Genomic DNA, 18,615 nt, shown 5'->3' with positions numbered 1-18,615 from the left:
CCAGTGTGCTGGTGCAGTCCAGAGTATAGGGCTAGATGGAAGGAGTTAGAAGTGGTCACAAGGACAGTAAAGATGGGCAGAGGTTCACCAGCCTGCAAAAAAACTGTCTAAAATAGTTGAATAAATACAGAATAATGGTCCTCAATGGAAGATTGGGAAAACTAAATATCCCAACATCCACAGTTCATAATATCAAGAATCTGTAGAAATCTCTGAGCTCAAAGGACCAGACTGCAAATAGCTGTTGGTAGCTTCAGGCAGCACATAATTCATTAATTCATTCAGCAGGTCTGGTTCTGTTCTGAACATCACTGCATGGACTCTGGAACACTTAAAGAAAGCTACACCTGTAAGTTCACTGTGCTATCCACAAATCTGCTTAAAGCTCTATCATGCAAAGCAGCCATGTGTGAACACCATCTAGAAACGTTGCTGTGTTCGCGGAGTTAAAGCTGATTTAAAATGGACTGAGGCAAAGTGCACAACAGTTTTGTGGTAAGACAAATGAAATAAAATAAAAATTTAGGGATGCACGATATTATCGGCATGGTATCGGCCGATATTAGCGATAAAGTTAAATATCGGACATCGGCCATTCCATCAAAATAACTCACCGATATAAAAGGTGCTGTTTTTAGGTTTTTGAAAATTTACAAATTTGCACTGTTCGAGTGTAGAGAGAGTAAATGTCATGAATAAATTTGATATTAAACTTAATCCAAATTGAAGTGTTACATCATTTTCAGCCCCCTTTTTGGCATCTGCATTTGGTAGCAGGCCAAACTGACAAAGACCATGCAGAATAATGTAGTATTTTAATTCCACAGCAGAGAACGCTGTGTAGTCTCTGTATACAGGTTTAGGGAAAAAAATTGGTATTGATATTGGTTATCAGCCAAATAAGTTTTAACATATTGGCATATCGGATATCGGCCAAAAATCCAATATTGTGCATCCTATAAAAATTGTAACTTGTAGTCTCAGTGTCCTCCAGATTAAAAAGGAGAGGGACCTGTTATCAGGCTGGGGGTGCATTAGTGCCTCTGGCAGCTTACACGTTTGAAAAAGCATTATTTGTATTGAAAAGTGCAGGTTTTGTAACATCTGCTCCAATCACGCCAGTAAAAGTTTCATCCTTAAGCCCGAGCAGAAGTCCTGCTGTGTTCAACAGGAACCAGATGTGCCAGAATAATAGTTTCACAACCACCTCGTGACAAACGGAGGCAGAGTAAAGAGGGGGTGTGGTGTCACGTGGCCCACGTGCCGGTAAATCCCAGCTGCTTTTAAAGACCCAGGAATCGCTCAGAGGCACCAGAAGCTCCCAGTTCAGCCTCAGAGCACCTCTACCTGCAGAACAAGATGGACGCTGCGTACAAGAGAGTGAACGGATCCTCCAGCCCAGAGGAAGAGCAGGAACCCCAGGGGACCCCGGGGACAGGGGTAAAATACACCTGATTTATGTTCATTAGTCATTCCTCTCATAATTAGTCAGAAAAAGGGCCAAAAAAAAAGCTATTTAGGTTGTATTTTTAACACTGCTCAGCTGGAAAATTCCATCACACAAAGGAGAATGAATAGAGAACAGCTGATGGGAGTGAAAAGAAGAATGACTCTGGTCAACCACGTTACTATCTGTAACTTTTCTTCCTGCTTTTAACATTTTAATTAAGAAAAAATATATTTTTCGCTCAGGGAATATAACTGTCCTGCTTAAAATTGTACCAAATTTTATTTTATTTTCTAATTTGGAGAGTTGGATTGACAAAAAAAAAAAAAAAGCTATTTGAAGAAGTCAAGATGTTGTTGCACACTTTAATAAATGTTTAACCCACTAAATAACCAGGTGGAAAGTTCCACGCGTTCTGCCTTTTACTGTTTGACTGTACAGCAGACAAAACTCTTTTTTGCCACTTTTATGTTTATGAAGGCACTAAAATAACTTTAAATTGATAAAAGGTGTGAAATTTTAATATCGTGTCCTGAAAGTACCAGATTTCTCACATGCTCATGTGGCTTAAAAACAGAAGCACTAGTTCTAAATCAAGACCTCTGTGAATATCTTTTATATTTTCGTCTGCAGAAGAGAAGAGGCTCCTACTTGGAGGAGGAAACCAACAAGAAATCAGAGGTGATTTCCTGCATCTTCTCTCTGAAAGAAGAGGTCGGAGCTTTGGCCAAGACCCTGCGGCTCTTTGAGGTAAAAGCACCAACTTAAAATCCAGTTTTGTCACTCCTTTATCACCCAGTGGTGATGTCGCCTTGGTCTGCGTGTCCTTATGTGCTCTTTTATGGAGTCACTTCATAAATGAGTTTAGAAACTACAAACATGGCTGAATCTCAAACAGATTTATAGACACTGAGTTAAAATTTGTTGCGCTAGTAGCTGCGACGCATCCCCAACATATTCCAAACAAACCTAATAAGATCTCGCTGTATGGAGTAACATAGAACATAATGTTACTGTATTTTTTTTTTTAACTATAAGCACACTTAAAATCCTTTAATTTTCTCAAAAATCAACAGTGAGCCTTATGTTTTAATTCTGGTTGCGCTTACTGACCTCGAACCTATTTTATGTGGTTATTGTGAATGAGTTGAATAAAGGTTGACTTACTGTTTTGTTTCACTTAACGCGCCTTATAGTCAGAAGAATGTGGAAATTTCAAGGTTAGATCAAAATAACTGTCCTTTCTCAACGTAACATGGTTTTAGTTTAAATGTCTGGCATAAAGTCTAGTAGAAGTGAAAACAGGTCAATTTTACACTATTTTTTAATATGAATAGAATAAACAAATGATAAGACTGACTGTCTAGTAATAATATAATATAATAGTATAATATATGTAGTGTCTAATACTACCTTGTAAAAGCAAACTGCTCTTTTATGACTCAGTCATAAACAAAGACTCAGTGATTCACTCTCAGGCTTCTTGTGTTTAAGAAGTTACAGATTAACGTTAAACAAAACAACACACATATTTATTATGGCAACGTTGTTCAAATAGATTCTTTTTTTTTTTTTCTCGTGGGGTGTTTGAGCGGTAGCAGCAAAAACTAGGACTACCGAGAGGTGTTTCTGGGTCATGTTGTGCTTTTTGCAGACCTGATCTTATCTCATGTGTTAGGATATCAGTCATGTGTAAACATGACAAGTATCGATCCGCTGACTCGTTACTGCCAAGGTTTCAATAATAATGAAACAGAGCGGCAAGAAAATATTTGTCTCTGATCATGAACTGATGGCTCACGAGACTAAACTTAACCCTTTTAAATTATGAAAGAGGTATTTAATGATTCTTGATTCATTTACAAACTTTAATGTGCGTTCTTGAGGATTAATATTTAGAATAGTGTTGAATGACGAGTTAACAAGTAACACTGGAACTTTTTTATTCATCAATTCGGAATCTAATAAAAATAAATAAATAAATAAATAAAAAAAAACCTCAACAGCAGTTTTTCCAGGAATGAGTCCTACATTTCCCACAGTGCACCTCTTCCACTAAACCACCACTGAGGCACTAATTTAGATTAAGACAGAAGGGATCATCTAACCATGCCACAATGATTTACTGTCATTTTTTTAAAAATTATTTTATATTATTGCTAAATAAATAAAAAAACTAGCTGTTCAAATAGATTTAGCCTTGACACTAGATCAAGCAACTGATGTACTTTTTTTTTCTTCAAATTTTCTTTGCAGCCTGTTTTCCTTTTGGACCTTTATGTTTTTTTGCAGTAAAGAAAAATGTTTCAGAAAAGAAGAGATTTATTTGACTGTTTGACCTTACACATTGTTCATTAATGGTCAGTCAGGTCATCTGGATACTTTCATTTTTGTTGAAAGACGTTTCGCCCTCTATCCGGAGGGCTTCATCAGTCTGAGGAGTCCCAAGTAAACTGTTTTCCCCACTAAGCAGTACACTCCTTTAGTGAACCAACCAGTTTGCTGGTGATAACTTGGTTTCTAGGGGCTGTTCTGTCCCCCGTCGACTCCTCCCAGGCAGGCAGCCACAGCGGTGGTTCAAGATATCAAACTCATGCTCAATCAATTGTTGCTATATTCAATTGTACCTGGATGATTGAGCATGAACTTTGATATCTTGAACATTGGCTGTGGCTGCCGGCCTGGGAGGAGTCGACGGGGGACAGAACAGCCCCCAAAAACCAAGTTATCACCAGCAAACTGGTTGGTTCACTAAAGGAGTGTACTGCTTAGTAGGGAAAACAGTTTACTTGGGACTCCTCAGACTGATGAAGTCCTCCAGATAGAGGGCGAAACATCTTTCCACAAAAATGAAAGTATCCAGATGACCTGACTGATCATTACTGGATTTTATACCTGGATGATTGAGCATGAACGTTGATGTGTTACACATTGTTCACAGCCCAGGCTTTGTATGATCCAGATGACACAATTAAACATTATGCATTTGTTATCATTGTAATGCATAAAAATGCAGAATTACAGAAAATAATGTATATATTTATTAAATTTTTCACTTAAAGAGGTCACCATAATTTTACTGATTTTTGGTACTGCATCTTACCGATACAGTAAGTTGCAGTGGAGATTAAAAGGCTAAAAAGTTATAATGCATGATAAAGTCAAATTCTGTGTTGGGCTTTATGTTGTTAAGTGGGTCAAAATGATCAAACAAGAAAAAACCAGTAATGTTTACCAGTAGTATATTAGCTCTGGGACTAACAAGAAAGCTGAAAGGCTACAGAATTAGGGTTGTAAAATAAAAAAAATCTTACAATGTGGGTCCCAATATTTTCTTAATGTTGTAATTGACATTTTGACTCCTTGTGATTTGATGCTTTGAGTTCAAACGATTTTAAAAACAGAACTATAACTACAACAAAACAAGACAAAAAAACAGAAATAAGAAAAACATGTTATGTCCAATACATTATTTACAAAAAACATCTAATTCAGAAGGACGATTGTTAAATAATAGTACTTTTGCCCGCTTTTGACTGAGACTTTATTAATCAGCTATGCTATGAAATTGCCATCTAGTGTCCATGAACGGTACTGCACATTGGCTTCACATCTCAGATCAGGTGGCCATGTCGAACTTTTAGTGATAAATGAATAAATATGTTTCGAAACATAGAATATAATTTGATTTACCTTGTTTATTTGATCATTTAAAGAAACACAGAAATTGTGTTTTTTTATTATTATAAGGAGCCAATTATATTTAAAGATTTATAAAATCTGCCAAGTTGCATCACTATGCCAAACACTAGTTTTGTTTAACACTACACTGCCACCGTGTTACTGATATGGAAATTTTCTTTTTTTGGTCAAACAAGCAAGCATTTTTTCTGGTAATGAGATATTTTACAACATATTTAAGGCTCTGGATGCTTGAAGCCATCATACTGATTTATCAGTATCGTGTTTTTCAGAACCTGTCTGTGTACGTGACTGAACGACTGATCAGAGTAAACAGGGATTTGCAGCAATAGAGCTCTATTAAAGTTCAAGGCGTTCTCTTTGTGCTGGCAAAAAGACAAAATTCCACCATAATGTAGCAAAAGAATAAAAAAAAATAGGGGAAAAGTCCAAATAAAGTATGTTTCAAGTTAAATAAATACATTTTTGAACAGAAACGTTTTCAAAGCCACATTGAGTGGTGGACATGTGTGTTTTGACTCTGATCAATACAAAGTTTGTGGCAAATTTTGCCCTCAAAACACAGCTGTAAACATCCTGATTCAACCTATGAGCTCCCTCCATCCTGACCCTCCCCCTGCTCCACCCCCCACCTCCTACCCCTCGTCTTTTCAGCTCCTCTATAAAACCGACCAAATCTCCCTCGAAGCATACACACAACCCTTCCACTTGCTCTGTGAAGCCATGTGGCATCCATCACGTGTTCCTTCTCATGTCTAATCTGTTCCATTCTTAAAACGTCCACGCTGCTTATCGGCATGGGACTCGGTGCGCATGTGACTCGGCAGCACGGTTTTCTTGTGACGAGTCACGCCGACCTCGACCTCGCACTTCGAAGCTGGACAGCAGCCTCACAGAGGAGGGACGGCTCAGAGGGGTACTGAAATCTGACATTTTGACCCCTGCGTCCTGCCGGCTGTGGGATTTAAAAGTCGCTATAAGAACCTGGGAAGGAACACTAGTTGCGCATGCACTTTGTCACTTTGTGCTCAAAAGCTGCCATTTTAGAAAAGTTCGGCCTTTTTTCTAATACTTGCCTTAAATTTTATTTAAGTGCCAGCTTAAATAACAATAATAATAAAGTGCTATGTGTTGTCATCATTGTCTTTTCCCATACAATGGCAAAATTAGTTCTTTGCATATTTTAACCCATTGCACCTGGGATACACCCAGGTGGAGCACTGGTTAGCTATATAGGCACCCGGGGAGCAATTGGAGATTGGGTGTCTTGCTCAGAGACACCATGACATGCGGGAATGGCTAGGGATGGAGCCTGGGACTTTCAGGTCCTGGGTCAGCTGCCCTACCTCTGCCCCATATCAGCCCCCAAATAAATGCTAAATACTGAATTTAATTTAAGGTTTGGACATTGGAATATCCATAAGACAACTTTTTTATATTTTTATAAGGTCTAAAAAGCTAATCTATGAAAATAAGATAAAATATAACGCACCATAAAGTCCCATTTCATTTTCAGTCCCAACTTGGACTCGTCACTGGTCGTATCAGAACCACAGGAACCCTACAAAACCCACTTAAAATGCAGAATAAGATCCAGATGGGGGGAATCATGGAGGCCCTCTCACTCACGCCCTCCGCTTCATTGAGCCTATAGTAGTCCGAGAACAACATACTCCCTCTCCCTCCCTAAAGGTTACATAAATAAGAAAACATTTCGATCACACGAAAAATGCTTTAGCATGTGTGATGTTCTTCGTGCTTGCTGGTCATTAAGAAGAACTTGTAAAACGCAACCAGAAGAGCCGAGTGAATTCTCAGCCTCGGTGCTGGAGGGCGGGTTATCTCATGCAGGGTGTCTAAATGCTTTCATTGTACCAAGTTTAGTCTCACTGGCTATGATTCAGTTTGCAGACAGAGTTCAAGGCTGATGACAAGAGGTCACAATGGACTCCACACAATCTGATAAAATGCCATCAAAATAGGACAAAAAAAAAATCTACATACAGACTGATACAGTAGTATGCAAAGATCTTGAGTCATTCCTTCTTTATATTTACCTCCAAGCAGCCAGACATCCAGGTAATCTTTGAAAGTGGTCTGGATCAGCTGTTCACAGGGCTTTCCAAAGACCTTTCAAAGTTTTTTTGTTGGACTCTGGCTGTTTTTAAACCTTTTGCTCATGAGTTCATTTCTTTTTGTCCTGAAAAACTCTCATGCAATCTATTAGCGCTTTAAGCATGTGCTGGGGACCGCTCTCGGCTACTACCACACCTCAGTGTCTGCAAATATAGACTAAGTTTTATGTTTTAAACGTTTAATGGTCGCAGGCAATAAGAAAAAAAACGCGGTGGAGGTTTAAAACCTTTGCACACGACTGAAAATAACAATTTCTCATTGTATTGCCTTTGTATAGGAGAAGGGCATCAACCTGACACACATCGAGTCCCGTCCGTCGCAGAGGAACATAGAGGAGTACGAGTTCTTCATCAGCGTGGACCCCAGCTGCTCTCAGGCTCTGGATGAGGTGATCGACGGCCTGCGCACACAGATCAGCGGCCACGTGCACGAGCTGTCCCGCAACAAAGAGAAGGACACAGGTTAGTGAGGGTGTGATTGTCCTCTGAACGTGACAGTAAATGTACCATTAAACTTGCCTGTGACCATCAACCTTAGCAAGCTCAAAGGTGGCTATAACTGTCAGTTTTACAAGTATTGCACTAGAATTAGGTGTCGCAGTAGCTAAGAGTCATAAGCAGCATCCTTTGAATTAAAAAACAAGTATTATTATGCATGTATTGCTATGGGAGTGCAAACAGGCTGATCAAGTGCCGTACTGATAAGAGTGCTGAATTAAAAAAAAAAAAAGCAACCCAGATGCCCTGGCTTTGAGGAATATAATAAAAGTTACACTGACGCTGCAGAAAAATCCCATTTATAAAACGGGGACAGTGCTGGGTGTTTGGCATCAGCCAGACTTGGTAGAAGACAGCCAGCGTCGCCAACAAGACTGATGCTCTCTCGTCCGCATTTAGACCCCTTTATTAGTTGTTTCCAGAATGACATTAGTTTAGCTACTAAGGACCAACAGGCCTCGTTGTAACAGAAGACGTTTGTGTCTCGGGCCCAGAATAACACAGACAGAGAGAACATGTCAAGGTCAGAGCGATTTGAGACAGACAGGGCCACCAAGAATCCTGCTTTGGGTTCCGTAGACATCGGGGTCGACTGGTCAGGGTCAAGTGGATGACGGGATATTTACAGCCTGATTTGGAGACGGCCTGTTTGTAGAGGAGCTTAATTTGGAGCCTGTTGTCCTCACGGGGCCGTAGGCTAGACCACACTGCAGAAATGTGGATTAATAACTGGGCTCCAGTGGTTTTATGTGTCATAAATCTGTATGAACAAGCAGATGCCCTTCGTATACGAAGCCACTGTCAAGCTAGTGCAAGTCTGCATGATAATTACAAAAACATTGTTCTGTAAGGATTTTTATCACTCAAGTAAAAACATAAAATGTACAATGCACACAATAAAATGTAAATTGAATTCAGTTAGGTTCTATAACTCCAGTTTGCAACAATAGATGTCTCATGGTATTAAACAATGGGGAAAAAAGTCCATGTCATAAAGTGTTTATTATAAAACACCTAGATCCAAATCTATCTCATAAAAATTACACCTGAACCAACAAAAAACATGTTATTGGCAGCATTAATTGCAAATACAAAGATGAAAAGTAAAACAAATAACAGTAGTAGAGTGAGGAAATATGATCATTTTGTCTAAAAGGGGCCTCGTGTACAAAGGGAGCATACGCACAAAAACGTGGCGTTTTCACGCAAAACTTCAGCTGTATGAAGAATGAAATGACTATGGAAATGAATGCAGCCCCACACCAACTTCATGTACGCCCATTTCTATGGTTATTGGTCCATTAGCAACACTTGAAGGTGATGCTGGGAAACTGTTAATGATGTGAAAACTATTATTGTAAACACCGGACACACATGATGAGCAATTAATACATCCACAAGTATGAAATTAGATGAGTGGATACAAAAGCATGCATAAAGTGGTGCAGAAAATGCATTTAACAACAATGGCTTTAGCCTTCTTAGAGGATATAGCAAATGGTGCAAGACAGCATCCTTTTGGAACTGTGCATGGAGCTGCAGCCGGTACCTCATGTAGAAGCATCTCCAACTCCATGAAGTTCCTCTTCTTCCCGCATGTTAACATGCTTTAAGATGGTGCAGAGAGGAGAATCCTCAGGTGCAGGGCATATTTAAATGGAGGTGTGTCGAGGGAGGAGTCGGGAATTCCCTCATGGGTGTTCAATTCCACGTTGATTGGGATGTACAAAAGAAGTGTGCTTGGATTCATGTGTATGCAGGGTTTCATACATCTGGATAGATTTGTGCGTATGCTGTTTCCTCGATTAAGGTGTATGCCATGTTTCAGTAGGAAATCCATGCAAGTCTTTGTACATGAGGCCCCTGCTGTCTATAGACTGATATATACTTCATCACAAGTGCAGAAATTGTTTCTCACCAACGTGGTTTTGAGAAGAAACCAGTTGTGCGTATAACCCCAAATCAGAACTATTGTCTTGCAGCATATGCATCACGTGTCGTGGGATTGGTCAGAACTTTGAGGTTGTGTTAAAGTGGCCGCAGTACGCTGCTCTTATTTAGCTTCAACCGCTCTTCCGAGGAGCAGCTGGCTGAGGTTGTAGGGACTTGTTTCTGCACAGTCCACGAGAAAAGGTGGCGGTCTCTTTAGAAATTAACAAATTTGCGCATCTCCATTAACAACAGAAATACCAGAGCTTCCTGGTTCATCACTGACTGAGACATCCAGCTGTGCAGTTGCCATGTTGTTGCTGCTTGAATGCTACATGAGCTGCAGTGGGAGGACTTCTCCCCACACTTTCTCTTTGAGTATATATTTGTCCATGCAAAAAAGAACATCTCACTACCCCATCAGTGAGATCTGATGGCTTACATCTTGTAAAGTATAAACCAGCATTAAGCCTATAGCAGCATAACTAAGAGATGGCTGAGGAAGCCCAAGCCAACCCCAATTTTAGGATTTATTTAAAAGAAAAGTCATTGGCCTTGACTTGAAAATAGTGTCAGCCTAACGGACAGAAACTGAAAGATGGTTCCACAAGAGTGGAACTTGATAACAAAAAGCTAGGCCTCACATTCTACTTTTATAAACTCTAGGAGCCACAATTAAACCTGCAGTCTGAGCGCAAAATGATCTGTTTAGAATATATGGAAAAATGAGGTCTTTAATAAAACACAGAGTTTGGTTGTTGAGAGTTTGCATGTTAGAAAGATTTTTAATTCTATTCTGAATTTGACAGGAACCTTTGAATCAACTAAAAACTTAAAGAGTTTTTTGGACACTCAGATAATAAAGAGTTCAACTAGTCCAACTTAGAATCAATAAATGCACGTTTCAGCTTTTCTGTTTGACTTTGGAACATGTTTCTAATTTTAGTAATGTTTCACACATTACAGAAAGCTGTCCTGGTAACACTTTAATGTGGGATCTTAAAGATACTGCCTGGTTAAAAATCTAATCCAAGCTTTCCCCCCCAAAAAATAGTTCTCTTTATTATTGCAGAGAGTTTAGCTGAGTAATAGATACATAAAGAAAACAAAACAAATATTGTCTTCCAGTTCCGTGGTTCCCTAAGGACATCCAGGACTTGGACCGCTTTGCCAACCAGATCCTCAGTTACGGCTCGGAGCTAGACGCGGATCACCCTGTAAGTTCTGACTCATCCATCACCTTCTGCTTATCACATCCTGCCTCTGCGTGAGTGTTTGTGAGAATACATTTACGCCCACATGTCTCATGAAAAGCAGCGCTGCAAAGATGACAGGGCTCACTCCACCATCCATTCTAATGGAAAGTGCATACACACACAAACTGATGTCATTGCTTTAATTGAGCCCCTGTAATTATAGATAATTGCTCCCTTTTGCCATTGCCATTAAAGCAGAATTGAATTTATTATAAACGGAAACACACTCCACAAAGGCTTCATTTAAATATCTATGTGCACGCTCTTGTTAAAGACGGAGTGCACATCGTTGTCAAAGGCTAAGGGGTTTGGACTCAGCAGAGGATTTCCACGCTTTGAATTTGCGATCATGAGATCTAACGTGGCTTTCCTTCATGTGTGCGTTTAGGGATTCACAGATCCAGTGTACCGAGCCCGCAGGAAGGAGTTTGCTGACATCGCCTACAACTACAGACAGTAACTGCTGAATTTTAGTTTTGAAGTTTATTAGAGAAGTCTACTGAACCCTTCTTTCTTTTGAAAATACTAGCAAAGACCCTGACATTTTTTCATTGCAAGGTTTCAGTGCATTTATGAAAGTTTCTTATAAGAAAACATCAGCTGAATTAAGAAAAAAGGAGTCAGTGGGAGAAGAAAAAAGACAGAATGTGTCGAAAATACAGAAAAATCCTATGAACTTTTGGAAACTGCAAATTAGAGTCAAATATATGACTAATAGAAAGTAAAATAGTTAATAAATTTTACATTTTCAGTTCATTGTGTCTTAAAATTAGTGTTTTGTCACTAAAGACTAAATTAAAAATTAGCAAGAATCCTTTGTGTGGTGGAAAAAAAATGGATTGTCTACAAAATAGACTGATCTAAATCTTTAACTTTTCTTGTGTAATTTAATAAATGTATTATTTTGGTCCATATATTACTATTATTAGAAATCAATTCTTAATGTACATTTTATAAAATATGTTATTCTTTTTAGAAACACTTTTGATTCCCCTATCGTTATGAATAATCAACTGAATTACCTAAAGTATGTACAAAACACCTAAACTAAAAAGAGACCTATGTTTTTAAATAAATATTTTAAACTAAACTACCATAGTATTTCAGGCCTTTTATTTTAAAATACCCACAAAAAAAATGCACAAGATTATTGATAGTCATTACATGGAACCTCAGTAATGACTATTATAACTTATAAATACTTCATAAAGGAGTATAACGAGGAAGACTTTATGTAGCCAGATTAAAAAATAAATGAAGTTTTCTTTTTTTTTTTTGGTTTTGAGGTGCATTTCAGAGAATTATGACATATTATGTATTGTTTGTTTCTAGAATTAGCTTCAGTTTATTTTAGAGACCGGCCTATTCGGAAATTTTGGCTATCGCCAATATTGATATTGGGAGGGGCAGGTTATTGCCGATAGCCGATATAATGCTTGAAATTTTTTTAGCTTTGTCCACCTCCACAAATCTAAGTAAACAGCATGTGGAGCGGGGCTTTTTATTTAGCGTAGCTGTTAGCAATCATGAAGCTAAGCTAATCAGATCCATGCTACCTAAACCCGCAGTAGGTTTACAAGTGGTGCACTGGTCATAAAAACAGTCTTCCTAACGTGTGTTCACATTTTCTATCCTCCACTATTCACCATAAACTTATCAAGTGTGTTATAAAAATATAAATTAAACAAAACACCCTTCTCTGTTCATCGTTTAAACAGTCAGTTACATATAATTAGCACTGACCACAGCAACGTTTTTTTGCTTTGCAGAGAAAGATTTCAGACAAATACATTTCAATGAGGACGACAAAGATAACATTACTAACACCGATATATTTTACCTCTACGATTTAATGTTCTGGATAAAGTTTTACACAGCAAAGCCTATCCTAGGTTATCCAAACGTTAGCTTGCTATCTTGAGAGGCACGTAGCTAATGACAAGCGGGCTGTAGGATTGAAGAGAATTTATTATTGTTTTTTTATTTTTTTATTTTACAGATCAGTTAAAATAAACTTACCATGCTCTGCTTAGCAAAATATGCTACACAGTATTGCTCCCTGCTTCGTCTGTACTGAAAGTGAAACTTAAGGCCATGACTTGAAAGTAGTCTTCATGCGCCCTCTGCTGGACACATTGTACAATTACGAATGGTTCCAGCATTTTAGGGGTGAAAAGTATAAGTGTTTATATCGGCGCATAATGGGATAATTATCACAGAAACCAATATGTCCCCAAACGCCTATATCGGTGTAAAATATCGGCCCCTACCAATATATCGTGCGGGCTTTAATTTATTTTTGTTAGTTCTTCCTTCTACTAGATAAATGTCACCCCTGCCAGTTCACCAACAATCTAATTCTAACCTCGTCTTTGTCCCAGTGGCCAAATCATCCCCAGAGTGGAGTACACAGAGGATGAAAAAGCCACGTGGGGCACTGTCTTCATGGAGCTCAAGACTCTGTACCCGACTCACGCCTGTCGTGAACATAACCGGGTTTTCCCTCTGCTGGAGAAATACTGCGGCTACAGACCAGACAACATCCCACAGCTGGAGGACGTCTCTCGCTTCCTGCAGTGTAAGCTTTGTCCAACAAGGGAGCAAATCCTCTATACTGCATCAGATCTTACTCAGTTATTAGTTTAGTTTAAGTATCTTGCAGCAAAACTTATATTCATTTGATACAAAATTAAGTATGAGATTGGTTTTGTTTTAGTTATATAAAGGAAATATGTTTTACCAGCATACTAATGGGTTACCTGATTAGTGTGACACACCACTTCTAATTCTGCTGAATTGTTTTATTCTAAATGTATACATTTTACCCGTTGACATCTTATTAGCTAAACGCAGAACAGCTGCATTGATATGCTTAATAAAAACAAATAAATAAAATAAAATAAAAAACAAGACATGAAGCATCAGGTTAATTTTAAACATTGGTAAAACATTTATTGAAATATCAAGTTTACCATATTAAAAAACGTTTATTAATGCTAAAACTGAAAAAAAAAACTACAGATGAGCAATGATGTAGACTTAGTTTAAGTTTTATCATGAATACAAATAAATATTTAAGGATAATAGCTATTTAATAATAGCTATTATTTAAAGTGTTGTTATTTTTGTTTGTGTTTATTTTCATTTAAGTTTTGTTATTATTTTAATTCAAGAGGATTTTACTGGTATGTTTATAGTGAAGTTTTGCAGTTTTTACACAACAATATTTGTATAAATAAAATAAAATGAGGTTGCGCACCTTCCCCTACATTTTCTATATAATTTTTAGTATTTAGGTTTTAACGTTGATTTTTGGTTGTTGCTGATTTTGGTGACAACTTTCCCTTTAGCTTCAAGCGTATTAGGTAAGCTATCAGCTAAATCAAAAAAACGAAGGCTAAAAAATCTACAATTTAATAATTTTTGTGTAATTTAAAATATTTTTGTTTATCCAAGTCCTCAATAATCTCATTTCGTCAAAATATTAATTTTTCAATAAAAAAATGTAGGTGAACGTTGGTTACGAATGGCTAGCTGAAGTTAGCACTAGCTGCTACCAAAACATGCCCACTATTTTTTTTTATTTAAACCTGTTTACCATATAATTTTTTACCTGATTGATATTATTTTAGATATGAACAATGAAAAAAAGTCTTTCAGCTCATTTAAACATCAGAATCAGAATAAGCTTTATTATCAATGTACCGGGATACAGTGAAATTATGTTCATACAGTCGCCCAAAAGATGGACGGAGTGCATGTTGCTGCTGCTATCATAGCGCGGTCTCTTATTCTTTATCAGAATACTTTTAGATAGAACATGGGAGAAAGGAATTGTTTAAATGGCACACTTCCTGTCTGCCCTTATTCAACTTATGCAAAAATCAAACTGAAATCATGGTCTGTCCTCTTATCTCACCGCCTCTCTCTCTCACAGCGTGCACAGGTTTTCGGCTTCGCCCAGTCGCTGGCCTGCTTTCATCCCGGGATTTCCTGGCTGGACTTGCTTTCCGTGTTTTCCATTCCACGCAGTACATTCGTCACGGCTCCAAGCCCACGTACACACCTGAGCCGTAAGTGTTGAGTCTGGCGTTAGGCTACGCAATATAAATTATACGTTGTTTATTTACGAGTTACCTATAAAACAGGGATGTCTGCCATGAACTCCTGGGACACGTTCCGCTGTTTGCCGACCCTAGTTTTGCCCAATTTTCCCAGGTAAATTTATCCATTTGAAATAATTATCCTATTTTACTTACTTACTTCAGTTTAACACATATAAAATGCACAACTAATCTAAATCTAATCTAATCTAAACATGGACTTTGTTGTCTAATCTACACATTTTGTTCCACTCCACACAGGAAATTGGTCTTGCATCTCTCGGTGCCCCAGATGAGTACATTGAGAAACTTGCAACTGTGAGTATATTGTGACTAAAATGACCAAATTTAGAAAGTTTAACTATTTTAGGACGCATACATTAACAGGTTTAATCTAGATCAACAAAAAATAACAGATCAATTTTGGATCATTTAAGCCCAAACCTTATAATCATAAGAAAAAAATGGCTGCATTTCCATATTGATGATCATAGATAGTACTTTTAATATGTTTTATTATGAAATTTTACCAATAATTAACCAACCATTTTCTTACTGAAGCAATAACATAAGAATTTCATATATCACATCAACATCTTATAATTTAATATATCACAAGATGGCATAAGCTGCATGCTAATTTTACTATTAAGTTTGAATATAAAAGCTTATATCGATTTAAAAAAACAAAGATAAACTTGTGTACTTGGAGACATGGCAAAACGTGCATGTGGTAATGCGATAATTTTTAATTTGTAATCAGAGAAATGTTCCCTTTATTTGCATGAATATAAAACTTCTACTACAGCCAGCCTGCAGGAACATCACGTTTCAGCTGGAATAACCACAGGAAGTCCACTTTAGATCTGAACTAAATCAGGGGTTCAAGGAAAGCCTGATGAAAAACCCAACAGCAACTTCTCTTCTGTGCAGTTTTTATTTGTATCGCTTTTAGTAGCTGGATCCTGTTTATGAACCTTCTGTGTCCTCAGGTGTACTGGTTCACCGTGGAGTTCGGTCTGTGTAAGCAAAGCTCTGAGATAAAAGCTTACGGAGCCGGCCTGCTTTCATCCTTTGGAGAGCTGAAGGTACGAGGAAGCCGAGACGTTTGAAATTGCTTTCTACAAGCCGAGATTTGAGTGTTATATCACCGTGTTGCACAACAGCAGCAGCGCGGGGAGAGGGTTAGTGGTCCAGTAAGTTTCAGGTTTAATGTGTCACTGGGGGAACTGGCCTGCCGGGCCAGTGGGGTGCCTGTGAAGTGGTTCAGTGGGTGAGCAGAGGCAGGAAAGGGATGAGCCGCTCGATATAGAGGTCACAGAGAGGATGTTCCCTCAGCCAACAGCAGAGCATTGAATCGTGCTTCCTGCTTACAAGAACAGAGACACTCTTTGAGAAATCTGACCTGCACAACATGTCAGTAATGGTTCTGTTCTTTTTTCCAGTACTGTCTCACAGACAGGCCCAAACTTCAGCCCTTTGACCCTGAGAAGACCAGCCTGCAGAAATACCCCATCACCGAGTACCAGCCTGTTTACTTTGTGGCTGAGAGCTTCGAGGACGCCAAAGAGAAAGTCAGGTAAGATGTGAGGTCTTTTATAGTTTTGTAGTCCATGTGCACAGATGCTGAGCATGTTTTGGTCTTACTCCACAGGAAATTTGCATCCACCATCCCCAGGCCGTTTTCAGTTCGCTACAACCCTTACACTCAGAGCATCGAAGTCCTGGACAACACCCAGCAGCTCACGAACCTGGCTGACTGCATCCACAGTACGCTCCAGCTTACCACATATTATAAGCTCAAACTATTCCATCCATCCATCCATCCATCCATTATCTTTACCCGTTTATTCCATTTTTGGGTCACGGGGGTCGCTGGTGCCCATGTCCAGCAATCACTGTGCGAGGGGCGGGGTACACCCTGGACGGGTCGCAAGTCCATCACAGGGCCACATAGAGACAAACGAGACAAACAAACATTCACTCTCTCACTCACACCTAGGGACAATTTAGAGTTACCAATCAGCCTAACATGCATGTTTTTGGTCTGTGGGAGGAAACCGGAGCACCCGGAGAAAACCCACGCATGCACGGAGAGAACATGCAAACTCCACCCAGAAAGGCCCCTGGACCGGGGTTTGAACCAAGGACCTGCTCGCTGAGAGGCAGCAGCTCTACCAGTTGCGCCACCGTGCTGCCAAACTAGAATTCATTCCAGGATTATATTACCTGCAACTTTTAAGGCTAAAGTTTTAAGAAAACATTGTGCCTGATATGTGAGCCCTCTGCACATATGTTGGGGATGACTCTCAGCAAATACGATTTCAGCTGTATTTCCATACAATTTACTGAGCTGTTGCCATTTTTGTCTCTGCTAAGCCAATTAGCTGTGTTGACTCAGGGTGAATACAAAAATAAATAAAAAAAAAACATTCCAGATGTACATCCAATGATTACTTCCAGAACGTTCCAATACAGTTCATCCAGTGGCTCATATGATATTTTGCTAACAGATACAATTGCTCACACATCTAAAAATTTACATGAATGTAATGCCAGCCTTTCATTGCAATAGATAACGAGAGAGGTTAGATTTGTTTGTATCATGTGAATTGGATGTAGTAACTTTTGTAGCGATGCAGAAAGCACCTAAAAAAAAAACTTTCATTTGGCAAAATCTTTCACATAAATCAAAACCAACACATCTTTGTGCTGAGTGCAGACTTTTGAGATTTCTTTAATTTTTTTGTCACCTTTTAATATTGCAGACCCATTTTTCAACAATAAATACCTTTTCATTCTTTCAAAAACAGGCTCACTTTCAGAACGGTTTCCATTCTGTGAAAGGAAGTTATTGTATCATTACTCCTTTTTCTCCCCTATTGGTGTAATAACACAGTTTTTGTAAACAGTAGAAAACTGGCTGAGAAAAGGCTGATGATTCATCCCGTTGCATTTAAGCACATTTTATAGCAAAGTTCATACTCATAATTAAAACGTCTTGCTTTCTGCCTCACCACATATCTCACACCCTAATTTTAATTGGCTGGCTTCTCATGAAAAAAAAAGTATTTAGCGTTTGAGCATGAGCTAAACAAGCCCTTCTTTACCCAGCCCTTTCACATTGCAGTGCTTTAAAAATATGACAGTTATAATTAATGCTGCACTGTTTTTATAACTATAAGGAAGAAAATATAATCACATAAACACTGCAGGGAGAATTATGGACCCTGAAGTAAGTTTTGGGATGTTTTTATCTGTAGCTAAGTCAGCTTTCCTTCTTGTTGGTTTGTGTTGCAGCTGTTGCACCGGTTACTTTTTGGTGAAAACGAGCCCGACATAAAGGCTTTTCTTAAAGGAATGCATATTGCCCGGCGCCTTTCAAACCAGACTTTTAAACTAAGATCTTCATGTTGTGAGATGAGAGAGTTTTAGCTGTTTTGGTCAAATACAATTATACATGATCAGATGCTCAGCCTATGTGTTGTAAATGCCTCGTAACCTTCGCCCAATAAGTTCTAAGTATTTTTGTGTTGGTTCATGCA

The 18,615-nt window shown here is 38.6% G+C and overlaps 1 protein-coding gene across 1 annotated transcript in view; it reads left to right on the top strand.

Moving 5' to 3' along the window:
• The first annotated feature begins 1,319 nt into the window (after positions 1-1,319).
• The window catches only part of LOC119428117 (phenylalanine-4-hydroxylase), a 31,456-nt gene continuing 14,160 nt past the window's right edge, over positions 1,320-18,615 (top strand). Inside the window, exons 1-6 of the mRNA XM_037695756.1 lie at positions 1,320-1,440; positions 2,081-2,197; positions 7,563-7,746; positions 10,840-10,928; positions 11,356-11,423; positions 13,349-13,540. Of these exons, the coding sequence (XP_037551684.1) occupies positions 1,360-1,440; positions 2,081-2,197; positions 7,563-7,746; positions 10,840-10,928; positions 11,356-11,423; positions 13,349-13,540 (731 nt within the window). The 5' untranslated portion in view covers positions 1,320-1,359. The remainder of the gene's footprint in view (positions 1,441-2,080; positions 2,198-7,562; positions 7,747-10,839; positions 10,929-11,355; positions 11,424-13,348; positions 13,541-18,615) is intronic.

This window comes from Nematolebias whitei, chromosome 22 (genome assembly GCF_014905685.2).
Source record: "Nematolebias whitei isolate Nwh7 chromosome 22, NemWhi1, whole genome shotgun sequence".
Taxonomy (NCBI): Eukaryota; Metazoa; Chordata; class Actinopteri; order Cyprinodontiformes; family Rivulidae; genus Nematolebias; species Nematolebias whitei.
This window is presented reverse-complemented; position numbering and strand designations above follow the sequence as displayed.